The sequence below is a fragment of the Metopolophium dirhodum genome, chromosome 5, assembly GCF_019925205.1.
Source record: "Metopolophium dirhodum isolate CAU chromosome 5, ASM1992520v1, whole genome shotgun sequence".
Lineage (NCBI taxonomy): Eukaryota > Metazoa > Arthropoda > Insecta > Hemiptera > Aphididae > Metopolophium > Metopolophium dirhodum.
The window spans coordinates 24825502-24843750 of NC_083564.1; the positions used below are offsets into that span (position 1 = coordinate 24825502).

Here is an 18249-nt window from a genome sequence, read left to right on the forward strand (position 1 = left end):
TACACGGTCTATATATTTTTCGATTACACACAGAATTTTAAAACACGATACCTTCGTCGTATAATTAAAACGGCACACTTTAAAGTATTGTTAAACTAATTACACGGTGGTGAAAAAAAAACAACCAAGACGTCTTACAAAAGGTGGATCGACGTGGAAAGTCGTTGGATAAAATTTCAACGAAGTAGTTTTAAACAAGCCGACCCTCCCCCCCTCATGTGCTCGATAATTGAAATTCATATTTGAGTGAATTGTCAGGAAATTGAAATTTAACACTTTGTAATTTTGATTCGTGATTAAAACACAACACTCGATCTACACACACGCCCGGCCGTTGTGTATACAAATTAGAAATAAATTACCATGTTCAGCCAGGTATACAATATTTACATTAGAGCTAGTTATACATTCACAATACCTATTACATATTGTTATATTATTCGAACTCGGCCAAATTGGATTGTGTACGACGCGACGAACAACTGAAATATTTGTATCTATCTGCCGTCAGAGGTTAGGTTATATTATTTGCCATAATATGTATAAAAACAATATAATAGGTAATCAAACAAAATTCAAAATATTTTTGTCTTACCGGTTTCTCTGTTATACTGTAGTTATCATTTTATGTTTTAAGATCAACAAACAGACGACAACCAAATCCACAGTAAAATAAACAATCGAACATAATTTTGGAAGATTTATATAAGACGATGTACATTGTACAAACATATTACCACTTAGAATAATATAATACACTAATACAGCGTCCGTGGCTTATAGAACTGTTGGTAATTTGAGTGAAATACCAAAGCCGTTGGATTGAATAATTTTTGTTTTTTTTTTTTTTTGTCATTGAAATAAAGAACAAACTAATAATATCATTAAATCTCGGTATGACTATTTAGTATTTATATGTATTTTTTTGAGTTATAAATCTAATGGAATATAATATATACATATATGTATACATGGACGTCTAAATTTAGTATGTAAGTAATTTACTATCATATAATATATTAATCATCTTTTTAAATGTTATTTTCGATTTTATTTTTAAGTTGTCAATTGTATCTTCTTGTAACCATTTGTGACCATGTAAACTGCCGTTTGGCGTAAATAACCTAATAATAATAATAATAATGATGTGGTTTTATTTTAATAATGTTTTTTTTTAACCACTGTAAAAACATTGATTCTAATAAATATATTTTCAAACAAAAAAAAAGTTATTGATATACTCTGCCATTCATAACATAAACATTAAATATTTAAAATTAAAACCCAAATAGAGTCATGACTCGTGATATTGAATCAAATTTACAACTTTCAGTACTAAACAAATGTATAAATGACGTTTATTATTATTATTTACAACAAATATGTTATACAGAGGTTTTCGTCGTTATAAACTACTTAGTTAGATGGCTGTATTCTGCAACGAAAAACAATATAGAAAAAACTATTTGCGAATTATTTTAAATGGATAAAACGTGCAAATAATGTAAACTCGACCACGTCCTAGTTTTGTTTTGTTTATTATTGTTGAAATTGTATAAATTATTTACAGATCGTTAGCCGTCTAGACTCTTTTAAAATATTTGTTTTCTGTGGTACTATTATTAAAAGGTCCTAACTCGTTGTTATAGTTGACGATTAGTTCAAATAGTATTCGAATAGGTACTTGAACTCTGAAATGGATAGAACACACACAACCCATATTATATTTAACTAAACGATACAAATTACAGACAACATAAGTAAGTAATAATAATTATTAGTACTAGTTCAGCTGGGCTCCTTACCTTCAGGTTTCTATATTTTATGATTCATTAATATAGTTATTATGATTATTATTATGAATACCTGCTAGCTATCTGTAAATGCGGTTCCAATTTTGGCTGACGCACGTTAACTATGTAAAGTCATAATATATAATGTGAAATAGAAAAGTTGTCACTTTTAAAAAAAAAAATAATTTACGAGCTAAACGAGTGAATGTAAAACTAGTAATTTTGGTGACAAACAATAATCATGGCGGAATGAAAGACGGGTGAGCACTATGCAGTGGTGCCAATAACCGGCATCAGGTTGCACTGTCGCGCGTACTATGTATAGACTACTTCATGAGATTTTCCAGGTGATCGATATAATAATGTACGTGTCGGAATTTGTACTCAAATTATTCCAGTAAAACGAGTTTTTTTTTTTTTCGATTTCCGCAACGATGAATTTTTATTTTTCTGCGCGACATGCTCGTCTGCCGTTCGCCGTACGCCAGATCGGTTCAATAAATCCTACCTACCAACTTCCCTAAAAAGGTGGTCCCACCGTCTCGTCGCGAATACGCGTATTATAATAATGTATACGCGATACACATCGTAATATTATAGGTAGGTGTATACGAACATTATAACGCGGATATAGATATAATAATAATAATAATAATATTAAATTCTCGAGCGTAAAGGTAGAGCCGATTTCACGCGCGCCGTACCGAGGAAATAAAGTTTTTCGCTATCCGTATCACGTTTGGATAACATGCAAAACGTGTGCAACTGTATAACCATAACCTCGGTCGTTAATGCGCGAGCCCTGAACCACTGCCATCACGGTGCGAGCATAGAGAACTCTGGAAACTGATATTGTGTGTTCAAAGAAGTCGGCGGGAGCGTGCAGCTCGCGTAAATTATTATACGACTGTGCCGCCGCCGCCGCTGTTGGCACACGTCCGATGACGATTCCAGTTATACGGCAATTATTATTATTTCACACACGCGTGTGTGGAAAGTTAATACGCACTATCGCCAAAACTTCTCGGCAACGCCTGTCGGCCGAAGTTTAAGAGGAGCCCCAGAGGGAGGGGGGGGGGAGGGGTAGAGATTCGCTAAACGATGACGATTATTGTCGCCTCCGTATCGGGACGTAACGCGCGCGTAACGTATAATATATTAATATTATGATATCGTGCATGGCGTATACGCCATCATGACGTCGTGTCTATCGTGTCGTTATAATGTTATAATATTATTATCATTTGTGTGTGTTTCGCAGCTTGCAACCGGACGTACCACGGCGAGGTCGGCAGGACGTACGAGCTGGAAGTCAGGAGACCCAGGGAAGACAGATTGCCGTTCTTGTGCTACTTGAACTTCACCGCGGCCGGCGGCAAGTACGGCGACATAATACAGGTAAAACGTTCGTTTGCGCGCACCTGCCCGCTACGATATCCGTCGGAGGCGTTAACTTGAGCTTTAAATATCACACCGTGTCGATAAGGCACGACCGCAGTAGGCACGACGTTTTTACGATATTATTATATTAAAATAATTAATCGTTATGTTTCAATACCGCAGAGCAGCGGTCTCGACCTTTTTTAAATCCGCTTACCACCCACACAGTTTGAACATTTCCATGTACCTAACACATGAACAAATAAAGATTATTTTTTTGCTTATCAAAAATTAATGCGTTATTTTACATGTATGTACATTTTATTAGGAACTACAAAATTATGATTCATTTTTATAAAGGGAGATTTTCTTAGCGTACCACCTACGAGCTATCCGCGTACCACAGTTGTGAAAAGCTGCCGTAGAGCAATACTACTCGTATATGAGACACCCACTCCGTGTGTGTGATATAGGAACATGGTTGATGTCGAAACGATTTCGGTTGGTCGGATGAGATAATAATATTGCAGTAGATAATCGACTATATTGGATTTAAAACGTGATCGCATCGAAATCCCGACATGCATTGTACTACGCGCACGTACGTATTGTTGTATACCATTTGTTCGGGATTATACTCGTAATGTTGTTATTGTATCATTGTTATAATATAATCGAGAAATGAATGGACAATATTGATATTGAACCGGAATTTAAGATTCCGCATAAATATAATACAACGATACGTGCGATCGACGTCTACGCATCATGGTTTTAGTCTTCGCGACACAGACATAATATTTGTTAAAATATTATTATTTCTATATACTATTAGGTAGGTACATGTTATGTGCATATCGCATATAATATAATATTATTATTATTATACAACTGATCTCTCGATGTACTCAACGTTAGTTATATTGCACCGAAGACACTATGAAAAATTGTATTGTGAGCGTTATTCAAACAAAATATAAAAAAAAAAACACGACACAATTAAATGTATATAATATGTATATGAATTTAGAAAGATGATATTATTATATTGTGCTGTAAAAACCAGCTTCATATCGTTCGGGGGAAAGTTTGATTGAAAAAGTCATAAAACAACCGACCGAATACCGACTTCTTCTATGTATACATATATAAAGAAATCATAATAATAAATACAAAAACCATTTGTATCATACATGTACTCGGGATCGTATTTTATACAAAAATTAAATTAAAACAATAAAGAAAACACTATAATTGGAAAATGAAACAAAATGAAACTGCAAATTTCAATCTTATTCCTCCCTGAAGCATCGAAGTTTTTTTTTAAGGAACTTTTACTCTGTGCCTCTACCTCATGTAAACTTTGTTATTTTTTTTTTTTTACGAACAATCAAAGTTGACTGAGTGTGCGATTATAAAAAGCAAAAACTTTTTCCTTCTACAAATAAACTCAGAAAATAACACGGGAAAACTATATGACCAAAGTTCAGTTATTTACTAGACGCTGATTTTTCTTTTTTTTTATGTAAAACTTGCTTACTTTCTTATGATAATGATAATACGAATAGGAAAAGAGAAGACATTTATCAAAACCAAAAATAATTTGTTATAAAACTATGATTGAATTTTATTCTTTTTTTTGTTTACATGTATGTAAACGAATTCTCCGGCTCCCCAATTACAAGATGTATCAGTATAATATGAAATCAATATAATAATCGTATATGTAATCATATAAAATATTATAACATTAAGTAATAATTAGTACCTACTTTTGCTAAAAAATTTAAATATTTATTTATAATCACCTACCGTTAAAATTTGATTGCTCCCGAATATTTAAATAGTATTTTAAATCAATTGTTTATTTTGTATAATTAGTCCACGTCTTAAATTCGTACATAAATGTTTTAAATAATTTAACAAAGTTGAAAAAAAACCTGAAAAACATTCAAATATTTTAATCTTTTGTAAATAATAAGACTTCTAACATTATTAAATTAAGCAAAATTACCATGTAAAAACTAACTGTGAACACTACTAAAATATACCCCTTAGGTTTCCTTGTTAATCCATTATGGTTTATAAAAACAACCTCAAGATATTTAAATTAATGGAATGCAAGAATATATAACAATCATTATAAGTGTATTAATTACAAAAAAGGACCAATGTGCGATATTGTACCATTGATCTGAGACTGAGATCTCATTATTTTAATAGATATCAATTAACCAGTTGAGAATAAAATAAATATTCATCGATTTAATGGGAAAAAAATTCCATGTAATACATAATAATATAATCATTATAAGTTATAACACTAATAATTAAATATTCAACATAATTACAATAATTTTTTTTTTTAATAATGATGCATTAAATGAAAACATAAATTGAAACCAAAATTATAATAAATATTTTATTGAACAAATAATTGTATAAGGTTATAAATATTTAATATTTTTCGTGAAATAATTGCTATGGAATTATTTATTTATACAAATATTTATACATTATACTTGCATATTGTTATTAATATCTATATCTGCAGCGGAATTAAACTTAAATACATAAACTGAAAAATGGGACAATATTTTATTGTCAATCAAGAATTTATTTTACTCTCATGTTTATGAATTTATTATCCTCATAAAATTAAAAATATAAACTTATAGTATAAATATATTTTAATAAACTTGTATCGAGATTATGACGTTGTTTCTTACACTTATTATTGTTATGGCCGTCAGGTTCAAATTATTAAAAATACTGTAAAATAGATTTGAAGAGTATATTATGTGAAAAATCTAATATACAAAACTACGCAAAATGTATTTTCCTATGTGTAGTAATGTAGTATTTTAATTTGTACTTGAATTTTTTTACCAAAATATATGTGAATAACATGACGTTGGTAAATAGTTTAAGCAAAAAAAGAAATTGTATTCTATCCTTACCTACGACAAAATTAAAACAACAATAAACGTATTATTCCTTAAAATATCTAATAACGTAAACAATTAAACAATTAACATTCCTACAATCATACACTCAATAAAATTAGCCCATCAATATTATTATAATAGATTTAAAAATAAACTTACTAATCCTCTTATTTCCTAATTGCCCTATTTAACTATTCCAGGAAATCCTTCTAGACCTTCTAGGCCTTTTTAGCCTTCTAGAATTAGCTTTTTAGGACTCGTAAAAAAAAATAGTATAATATATTTTAGAGGTAAATGGGTCGCTCTTTCTCTCCTGTGATCATGAATATTTATTTGTCTTCATTAGTCAACTATTTGATCTGTTTTGAAATATTAAATATATAGATAACCAAAAAAATGATAAATACCAATTTCCATAATATCGACGAAGTTTGTTTCAACCAAAAATCATTAAACAATCATTTAATTATAATATGGAAAAATATGTTTCTGATACCATTATATCGAAGTCTTCAAATACCGCCATTCCACGATATTAATTTTAAAATAACCCAATAAGGCCAATAACCCATACCTTTTATAATTTGATAAATTATGAATTATTCCAAAAAAACTTGTATATTATGCGTTGAATTCACCTTGGTTTCGATTTTATTGATTCCGCTATTACGCAATAATTTTAAATACTATTGAATTACATTTTTAATTAATCATAAAAGTTATTGACTCTGTTAAACACTCGTCGAACAAGTATTCCATTATTGTGATAGCTCACACTTTGACTTTGGCTTTAGATTGCTTTTATATGTAATTCGGATTGTGTTTTTTCTAGTGATATGTATATTACGGATTTTAGTATTTTAACACACATATAATAATATGTGTTCGTCCATTTTGTATATAGAGGAGTTAAATTCGTTTTAATGTTTATAACTGAAAATGTAATATACAAAGAACAAAGACAAATATCACAAAATGGCGTGTTTTTGATTTTTTTTTACACATGGACCGCTGGCAAAAATTGTAATTATATATTATAATATGTATAAAATATTATGTATGAATGTATGTATTTCAGTTGTCTGTTATGAATTATTCAATCGGTACCTGCAGCATACAATGAAATGTACTCATATCTGGATTATATTTACACAGGATTTCGGTCTTTTTACTTCATCTTTTCCTATGAAAAAAAAAACAAAACAAAATAAAAACCTATGTAAAAATATATCCTTTATGTAGAGTAGTATCAAAAGGACATAAATGTATTATGCATAAACGGATGAAGTACTTTTTAAATTCTTTAATGGTCCTTACGTCCAGACGCGCAACACTCGAGTCGTTCTCTTTTTACAGATTTAAGTACTTCTCGCGATTTTGGAGCGTGCGTTACTTTGCGCTGGTTAAAACCCAGTTTAATACGATGGGTAAAATTATGTTTTTACAACATATTATTATATGTTTCATTAAAATAATGCGCAAAATTAAAACGAACGCAGATGGTAAATACTAAATTATAAATATCAAACGCTAGTATTTGAGTAGGATACGTCATATTTGAACACACACACACATACCATTGATACCTAGTCTTGACTTTTAGACTAAGCCATTTTAATACACAATATTATGTTTTAATTGTAGTGCATCAGGCACTATTATACTATCTTCAATAGTATTCACCCAGTTTCAAGTATACTCATTCACTGTATGGTTTCATTATATCAAAATAATGAAAACCCAATTCAAACTTGAATATTAGTACCTGCAGCTATATATTGTTTTGATATAATTAGGTATACCTACCGTACACGATGCTATTTTCCGAAGACCATTTCAAAAAAAAAATACAATTAGTGAATGGTAATTATGTTAACCACTTTAACTAACATAATATGTTACACTGCCGTTACACCGTAATCATGTATCGTAGAAGAGCAGATACAAATGTATATTAGTATACACTACTTTATTATTAAACATAATATGTGAATAATGAATTACAATTGTTGAACTACTATAATATGATGTTTTACAATATTATAATATTACGATTATAATATGATTATGTCTTATTATTTTTTTCTGATGGAAATATTATTAGTAAGCATAAAAAACAATTAAAAATTACAAGCAGTTGTATCAATTAAAACTTAACACATTTAATTAGTTTTAGTTTTATTTTCAATTTACAAGTTTAAATAGGTACACAGTTTGTAATAAATTTAGTTTGTTTACCTACCTTAGTAATTGTATACGTATATCCATCTCTATGAGAAACTATCGTTTCGTACAAGTTATATTATATTTTAAGAACTTCGATGTTTCAAAATTCAACTAAAACCTCAGAGTAGGTAGGTAGCGTAATATTTGAACAAGAGTAGTCGACTGTATACCGTGGAGAACCTATTTTAATATAATATTACCTTATACATAAATAGGAATTATTGATGGTTGTACCACTTGTACGGGAAAACATGATGAACATAACCAATGATTTTATGGATTTATGTAAATCCAAACAAACAGATAGAACAGCCTTATATACTACTGCTCTTATTGAAGGTTCATAACCGAATTTATTATTACCAAAGCTACGGATGTTAATTCAATTTTGTATTTGTATTTGTATTTGTATTACCAATGTTCCAAAATATTATTACCTAGCACCTAGCTGCTGTGATTACCCAGTCCCGTTTGTCACTCGGTTGCTCAATCAGACAAATTCGTAATGCAAATAACCGTTTCCACGAATAAAAAAAACTTAAAACCGACATTAATTTACTATGTGCAGTTTATAATATAATAGTATATCTATACGTATATACTGTGTGATGGTTTTCCTTTTTATAGGAATAATGTTGCCATAAAAAGCAAACGATTTTGAGTATTAAATTTCAATTAAACTGAATATATTATATATATTTTCAGTTTTCCTAAACTTAGAATTCAGTTTAATTTAATTTTATGGCTGTAATTATGTCAAATTAAATTACGCTTGTTTCCAAAATATTGCCTATTTCATTTTATCGCGACTGAGATAATAATATAACGACCGGATTCGATTGAATATTTATATACTGTTTAGCGAATCTTTAGCGATTAGTCTAAAATCTAAATTAATTTTTGAAACATTAATGTAGGTAAATTAGCAATATTATGAAACGAACCGGGACAGTCTACAGCCGCATAATATGGGTACTGATTTCGTCGAGTAATTAATATTATATTTCAACTGTGCGTTACTTATTCCAAAATATAATATATAATAGTTACAACAATGTCGATAAAATATGATTAATAATAATGCAGCAAATACCTACCGGAACTCTAGATGCACAATAATATTACAAACAATATATATATATATGTATAAATAGGCAAATAGTGTCAAACGCGTTAGTGTCTTACGATTTCAACCCCTTTACGTATAATATTATTATTTATAACACCTAATTATAAAATATATATTAATAATATTTCAGTTAACATTTGACACGTTCACCGTGGGCAGATTCGTTTCATACACGTTGGACGGATGTCCTGACGGGTACATGTCCATCAGAGAGTCTCAATTGCCAGACACCGGCGGTCAGTGGTGTGGTAGTGCATGGGGCTTTACCGTTTACTACAGCGAAACCCGGTCGATAAATCTGACTCTCACACTATCCAAACTCTCCGAACAGGTAAGAACCCTCATAAATCATTTACCAATACGGAAGTCGTGCGGAATCAAATTAAAAACTTTTTTTTTATGAAAAACAGAAACATAACTTCCTGTTATAGACAGCGTATTAGCGAAAACTATATTATATTGCACACACACATATTAAACATATATATATGTATCATGTATATCAGTGGCGTAGCCAGGATTTATTTCGGAGGGGGGGGGGGCTGATCAACTTTTACACTTTTACACACTAAATACGTAATAGCACAGATAGATAGCTAAAGAGCGTTAATACTTATAGTACATTTTTAAATATTTTAAATACAATTTAAGACTTTTAGAGTCTTTTAGATAGCGACTAACATAGACCATTAAAATAAATCCTTCTGTGATTCAAAGCAAACGCCTTTATAATAATATTTAGTCGGACTGAGATATAAATCGCCCTAATATTATGATGTATACATTATAGTTGTACTACGATAAATACGACAATACGTCATTGAATTATTATAATGTTATGTCTACAGGGCATTGGTTACAATTTCGATTTCAAATTATCGTACAAATATTTGAAAAAGAGCGACGCACACCTCCGGTACGGAAATAGTACCTTCCAGACGTGGCGAGGACAGATGATAACAGGAAGCTACTGCGACAGAATACTCGATCAGTGTGACCGTAAACTGTGCAGAGTCCAGTCGCCCAATTTCCCGGGAGCTTATCCCAGAAACGTCACTTGCTATTATAGGATAGAACAGAGAACGGCCCCGAAGTCTAAGCGCGCCCTGATCGTGGTCAGACAGCCAAATGCCCACAAAATCCATATTAAAGATCAAGTCATAAACTACGATCGAAGTCAACGTACACTCAGGTATGTCTGTGAATCTATATTATGTATGTTTACGAACCGTTCGTTGAAAACTTCGAGCTCCGAAAAGGAAAAAAAATATTAAAAAATGATACACTACAGTTTTGGTTGAGTTTTTAATACTAGTGTAGTATAGTATATGACATCAAAACATCCATAATATAACAAGAAACTTCCATTTAACAAAATGTTCTATTTTTAAGAAACAAACCAAATAAGCACGACATTTATTTAATTATATTTAACGAATTCCTCTATAATACGAATTTTTTTTATTGAGTTTTTGTAATATTATGTAAGTTTTGCTATATGTTATATTATAATACAAGTCGTATTGCTCAATTCTGTCGTAAACAAACAAAGTACAAACGTATACAACATACATCACAGACTTTTAGAAAACCTCGCAGTAAAAACCGGACAGTTGGTGCCACGAGTGAATTTCTCTCTCCACTTAGTTTCAACCGTTTCAGGAACCAAAGTTTGGTCGGTCTTATTGACTCATATGTTTATTAGGATATCGAGACCAGTTTCATTGATGTTATTTGTTTTTTGATATCGAGCCAGTAGTTTCGAAAATTATCCCAAACAAACATATAGATGGACTTTCTTTTATATTTCTACCTAAATATAATTATATATTATATATTATAGTATAGTATTACTATATTAATTTTGTACTATAAAGGTATACCATGTACACTCTGCTTCACTTCCTCGCAAAACAAAACCAACCAACTAACAACAACACTTTAAAATACACGTTTGAAAAAATATCTCACTCCGATGTATTTTAATACAATTCTGTAATACGCGTTCACACATTTATTTATTACACAAGACGTAAGAACCACCGTATTAGCTCAATATATAAGTAATATACCATTTGGCTCGCCAAAAAGTCAAACAATGAATAAGAGTCGAGTGAACTTAATAAATTAGGCTAATGTATTTTTAATGGAACGTTTCTCGATTGTTGTTCAAGAGCAAATTCCATTATTCCCGGTCTCTATAATAATGTAAAAGTCACATTTAAATCTCGCATTGTTTCCCGAACAAATAACGCGGCATGCCAATTGAACGGGATCTAAGAAAAATAAAAATCATTTACAGTCGTCCGTTCGCCCGAACAATCCCGCCCTCCGATACATCGTCGTGTCTCGTGTTATTATTTTGTTTTTCACTTCAGTTCGATAGATATAATAAATCCTTTGGAAGGCGTCGGAAAAACGCCATTTCGTCACGTTAGCGACGACCCTACGTAAATGATTCCGGCCGATATCCCACAAACAACAAATAAACATTTCGGTCGATTACCCTCCGAAAACGCGAGGCTGACCAAGTCGAGGAAACCTGAGAAACGAAATGGCGCGTGCAAATTAACAAAGACAAATCTACACGTGTAATGTCTGAAAACATTATAAAATAGCAAAAGTGTGTAGGCATAAAGCAACGCCAAATAATGGTGGTCCATTATTGTGGTCTGGGCTGGAAGAAAAGGGGTTCCGTCAATTGCGCCGAATTTGGGACACTACCTGAATAGTATACATCTATAAATTGCGCCGGTATTAAAAAGGAATACATCTATTGCACTGGTGTTAAGAAAGTTGTATTAAAAAGTAAATTTAAATAAAAATAATTAACACACACATATGACATACAAATTTATCTTTCTGATAAAGTGTCTTGAATCTTAATCTAAATCTAAAAAAATTAAATTAAAATTAGAAAATGTAGATATAAAAATAGATTTATATTTAATTACCTTATAATAATTTTTTATAGTTGTAGCTTATCCGTTGTACAAATTCAAACATATCTAAATTTCCATTTAAATACTTGGATATATTATCTTCAACTATGGTTTTTTGTTTTTTATTCTTATTTTCTTTCTCGACGCTATTTATTTTTATGTAAAAACCGATTTGTAGTTATAATAGAAATAGTATTATAGACGTTTATATAATATATTTAAGAATCGATCAGCGTAATTGACGTACACAATTTATAACATTGGAATATCGATCGACGCAGTTGATGTATACCTTTTTTCTATCCCATAATTTTTCTTTCTTTACCTGTGATTTTCGGCGCAATTGATATATGCCCGAAGAAAATGTCCGGTTTCCGGTCAGGCTGGGATATAATCAATTTGTTTTTGTTTTTTCATAATATCACAATATGGACGACATTTTGTATAATATGGAGACTGTTGGGCAGGGGTTTCGTTGCCTACTTTAATGTAATGCTCAAGTTCATTTGTCGTCATAATTTATCGAAAGACTCCTCGAGGTCGTGCACTGCAGATATTCGATCACGAAGTATCGTTCAAAAAATATATACATATCAATACTTACCTACTTTTAACAATCTATGAATTCAGAATTTTTCTGTATTCTGCTATTATGAGTAGGTAACTGGCAGCTGATAAGAAAAATAAAATCACATTTTCATATAATATAAAATCATACATTACCGACGATAAATCAGTATATGACCTATCGAAAGAACACATAATTTCTCGTATAAATGTATAATAATATAAGTGTATTAAAGTTTATAGGTAAAGTTATCATCGAGAATTGTGGAATATATTGTTGATACATTATTATACATTATACATTATCTTTAAACATAATATTATAATACCAAAAGTTATCTTTGAGCCTGAATGGGTTAATGGTGTTCTGACGGTCGTTTACCAGGCAGCCGCCTACAACATTGCAGCAGACGTGTAGATTTTCGTCGCATAACATAAGACCACCGCAATATAATTAATTATGATATCGCGTGAGTGTATTATAAAATCGAAATACACGATTTTATACGTCGATTTTGAAATTTTTTTTTTAAAACGCGAATAGAGGGGGAAGTCGCCGTTGCCGGACGACGATGATCAACATCGCGCATTTGTTGTGGACTATCCTGAGATTCGACGACCGTGAGCAATCGACAAACGTAGTTCATAATTTTATAGCTAACCCGACCTAATACCATACCATAAACCATACCGCGGTACGCACCATGAGCGTTTTGATGTTCTTTAACAACGGTGACGACGCGTGTTGGCCGTCAGACGAGGCGATCGAGCGGTACAGAAATCAGAACGCCGGCGACGGACGTGCCGTGAAAGTGTTCGATTACCGGACGGGTCCGCAATCGATAGTGGACGCCGTGGACCGGGAATTCCGGCTGTCGGGACACCACGGCCACGGCGTCCGGTTAGTGCTGACCGGTTACCAGGACCCGGCGTTGGCCAAATGGTTGTACCGGGAACGAGGGTTGCCCGTGAACGTGATATTCTCGTCCGTGGACATCGCGGACGACAGCGACTGGTCTGACGACGGCATCACCATGTCCGGGTGGAACTGCTCAGTCGATATCGACGACAACGACGACGACCTGGACATAATCAGTCATGTGCTGCGATTCGTCAACGACCTGTGCTACGATTACCGGCGGTACGCCCGCGGCCTGCGCGACATACCCTCGGCGGCCGCTGCCGACGTGGACTGCGTGCGGGACGGCGTGTACGCGTCCATCATGGACACTTTCGGTAAAGGTGTCCAGGCTGTCGAACCCGTTCTGGACGCCATCTTGGAACAGCTGTGTGGCGCGGCGTGTGCAGACCCGGCGGCGACGGACGACGGCCGGTGGACGTTGGCGTCCGGTGTAGTCGAAGAAGGCGATAGGGCGGCCGAAGACGCAGCTCGCTTGGTGTCGTCCCGCTTTGACTGTTCCGCTGCGGCCGCGGTCGATTACACACAACGGACGACCCGGGTGGCCGCGTCTTTCGCGTCCACGTTTTGGCACGAACACGCCGACATCACTCCGACGCACACCGACCGCACACTAGCCGCGTGCTTGATCGAAAACCTCAGGGCAGTCGCCGACCCGGAACTCGCAGAGCTGTCGGCCGAACATTTCGCTATTTGCCTGAACGCCAAGTTCATCGCCACCAGACGTTGGCGGTGGACAGTCGGCGGCGCATCGTCTGTGGCCGGGTCCGCGACGGCAGTCGGCCCGTCGTTGTTCCGGCCGGAAATCCGGCAACGCTGCGAACGGTTTTTGGCCGTGGATCACCTGCAGGACTTGATGGCCGCCGGCGATGACGTCGAGGACCACGAGGCTGTAGCCGGAAAACGCTTCATAGTTCGGAGTCACGTGGAACACTTGGAACCGCACGTCTTGCCCCAAAGGCTGGTGGACTACGCGTCGACACACTTTGGCTACGAAGTCCGATACTTCGCGCTCACCGACACGCTGGTGTTTAGATTCACGGACGGTGGACGTGGGCGTTTCGTCGAGCAGAGTCACGCGCACAGGTTTGCGGGGCCCAGAAATTTCAAAGAGTTCCATAACGAGGCGTTTCGGACGATAGACTTTAAGAGGTTAGTGACGGTTAAAGATATAAGCTATATATAAATATAAGCTCGCGGTTACCACGCCGTCCGTCATCATAATAATATTATATTGTCATTGCATTCCGTCTGTTCCTCTTTCTGGTATAGTGGTAACTACGATGCTGACCGTCCGTTAGCGATGACCGATCCGAACGTGTTCCGGTACCGGGCATTCGGTTACGTCGACGCGACAGACTATGCGGTACACTACGTGTCGGTTACCAGCGATACCAAAATTCGGGCTGAAGTGTACGAACTGCGCGACGACGACAGCGAAAGTTCGGTGTCAGCGTGCGAACAGCGGTACCGTATGAAAGTGGAATGTGGCGAGTTTTGGGTGACCGTTCACAGCGTGGTGACGGCGATCAGTGGTGAACGGCAAACCGAGCTGACCGTCGGCCTGACCAACGGTACCGTGGTCGTGGTGACCCGGCTGCCCGGCGGCGAGTTCAACGTGACCCCGCGGACGGCGGACAGCCTCGTGGACGACCACAGCCAACGATACGAGTGGCCAGACGGGCGGCCGATGTTTGAGTTTTTTGACGACGTGGCCACCGTGATCTCGGCTGACGGCACGTGGACGTCCGCTGACTTCGGGCGAGCCGATCACTTTGTGTGCGTGACGTACCTGTCGGACGGTGCCAAAGTCCGGATGACGACGACCAGGCCAGCCATACAGTTTTGCCACGGTTCCGAGTCGGGAGAACCAATGACCGACGACAAGTACTTGGTATGCCGCAGAGATCTGTCCGGTTACGAGTTTGTCGACCACCACGAGTCACGGCTGACGGTATGTCAAGTGCGCGAGGGTTCCGACCATGAGACGCCATGGCCGGTGACGGTTGTGAGAACGCTGACCCAAAACCGGTTCGACGACCGAATGGCCGGGCTGGTGGACAAGGCTCTGTCCGACCACCTGGTAACTATCAAAACGTTGGCCGATAGTTTGAACGCCGTACTTCCGGTCAACGATGACGACGTTGACGACGAACTAGACGAACTCAATGAACTCAACGGAGAAACCTCTCTCGTCTCTCATCCTTCCGTTAACATGTGATTATGCAAGACCCCCAAAATTATTATTTTTTCAATTCAATCGTATAATGTATGGTTTCGATAACCATCTGCAGAGTTGTTGAACTACATTGGTACATTTGGTCGAAACTTAACCAATCGCTATTTGCTTTGTGGCATCGTTTTCCGGGTTATTAATAATTTTTCGAAGTCTGCATAAGAAGTTCTTTAATCACTAAAGTACCATCCGTAATCAATTTCCATTTCTTAAAAAAGTTAGTCCATGATATTTTATGCTTATCTATGACTCCCACTGTTCACTGAAGTCTAAAATATATTATTGCTCTGACTAATAAAGATTTCAAATTTACGTACTGCATGTTTATTATTTTCTAAAAAACATAATACTATACAATGCATAATTAAAATAGATGATTGCGATATTTAATTTAAAAGTAGGTATAATATTATACAACAGTAATCATTGTGTGTAGTTTGTTTAAAATTCACCGACATTATTTACGTTTGAAATTTTTTCAAAACAATTAAAACGCAGTTTAATATACATAATATTATATTGCTTTAATAGTTATTAAAAAAATAAATAAATACTTCATGTTACGCATATTTGCTTATTTGCGTGCATTTATCCTCGCATATTCACTATTTTACTTTCTTGATTTGTAATCAAGAAAGTATAGTAATTGAAATGAAAAAGTCTGAATTTTGAAAACTTCAAGAATTTGTGTTAAATAATAAAATAATAAAAATGTAACTCAGTAATGATGAGTAGATGAGTAATTTAGCTAGCTTTAATATAAAATATTAATGAGAGATTTTATATCACACCCAAGTGGTACAACCACTTGAATCCATAAAAACGTCGGCGGAACAGTCCCAAAATTTCTATTTTTAACTTTTCTCTTAAACTATGATAGCTAGAAAGTTGGTTGATAACTCATTAAAAAAGGATTATCAAGTAGATACTAACTGAAGAATTTAATTTTTTTTTTTTAAATTATTTAATTTTTCACAGATAAAAAAAATTATTTTTTGTTATATTTTCATATAGCGAGGTAGATTTCCTAAACTGGAGAACGGATTTTGTTGTTTGGGATCTTGTTTGATTCACATTGTCTAGGAAAAGTGCAGTGAAGATTTTCAGAACTTTATCTCCAATTCACTACAAAGCTGTAAAGCCGAAAACATCAAAAAACACCCAATAAAATTTGTTTTAATTTTTTTTAATGTTCTGTAATGAATAAACTATTAAAGATAAAGTTCTGAAAATCTTCACTGCACTTCTCCTAACCAATGTGAATCTAACAAGACCCCAAACAACGAAATCCGCTCTCCGGTTTCGGAGATCTATCTCACTAAATAAAAATGAAAATGATTTTTGTGGGGCTGTTCACACCGACATTTTTCTGGATTCAAATTGTTATACCACTTGGGTGTGATATTAGTTAATAAATTACAAAAAATTAAAAATCTAGAAAGTTTACATGCCGATCACTGACTTGGCAAGCGTTTTTTTTTCCATATTGTCTTTACGCTCTTTATCATAATAATAACGTACCTATTGTCAAACGTTATTGACGTCGGTCACAGTTTATTGATTCATAATGCCGTTTCTATCGTTATTGTTAATTTTTTGTTAATGTTTAATTACCATAAACGAACTACTTAACAAGAAAGGTAAACAACTTGGTCGGCATTATTTATGAACACTGCACTGAACGTTATTGTTAACCGACGAGGCCCCTTAATGACTGCCGAGGGAACGAGCGAAAACAAAGATTCTCGCATTAAAACGAATAAGGCGATTATATCATAAATCACGTCGATGGCCAAAGATTTCTCGGAAGTATAATTTTTCTTTCTCTCTGGACGGTGAAAACTTTGCAAATGTGTTTCAATAAAAATGTGTCCAAACACGACTTTTACCACTTTCTAATACATTTTTCCCTAGGATAACTAAACTGTTCGAATAAGCATTAATCTGACGCCTGGGACGTTTAAATCACTTTGTGTGTAGAAAAAAGAATCATTAAATACAAAATGTGTTTTGTATTTCCTGAAGGATTTTATTGTGTTTATTTCTCGTTAAAGATTTTTCACGGAAAATCGTACAGACATTTTTGTAAAATATTATGATGATATATAA

The 18249-nt window shown here is 34.5% G+C and overlaps 2 protein-coding genes across 7 annotated transcripts in view; both read left to right on the forward strand.

Annotated features, from left to right (window-relative positions):
* Positions 1–18249, forward strand: part of LOC132944689 (uncharacterized) — a 382446-nt gene that overhangs the window by 346805 nt on the left and 17392 nt on the right. For all 6 annotated transcript variants that reach the window (XM_061014161.1, XM_061014160.1, XM_061014163.1 and 3 more), the window contains 3 exons: positions 3055–3191; positions 9607–9807; positions 10325–10668. In XM_061014161.1, the coding sequence (XP_060870144.1) occupies positions 3055–3191; positions 9607–9807; positions 10325–10668 (682 nt within the window). The remainder of the gene's footprint in view (positions 1–3054; positions 3192–9606; positions 9808–10324; positions 10669–18249) is intronic.
* LOC132945356 (uncharacterized) lies at positions 13690–16671 on the forward strand. Its single transcript, XM_061015072.1, has 2 exons — positions 13690–15056; positions 15177–16671. The coding sequence occupies exons 1-2, from the start codon at positions 13690–13692 to the stop codon at positions 16123–16125; spliced, it is 2316 nt and encodes a 771-aa protein (XP_060871055.1). The 3' UTR covers positions 16126–16671.

Coding starts and splice junctions, on each gene's coding strand:
- LOC132945356 (XM_061015072.1), top strand. CDS start 13,690: ATGAGCGTTTTGATGTTCTTTAACAACGGTGACGACGCGTGTTGGCCG. Junction 15,057..15,176: donor CGGACGATAGACTTTAAGAG/GTTAGTGACGGT, acceptor TTTCTGGTATAG/TGGTAACTACGATGCTGACC.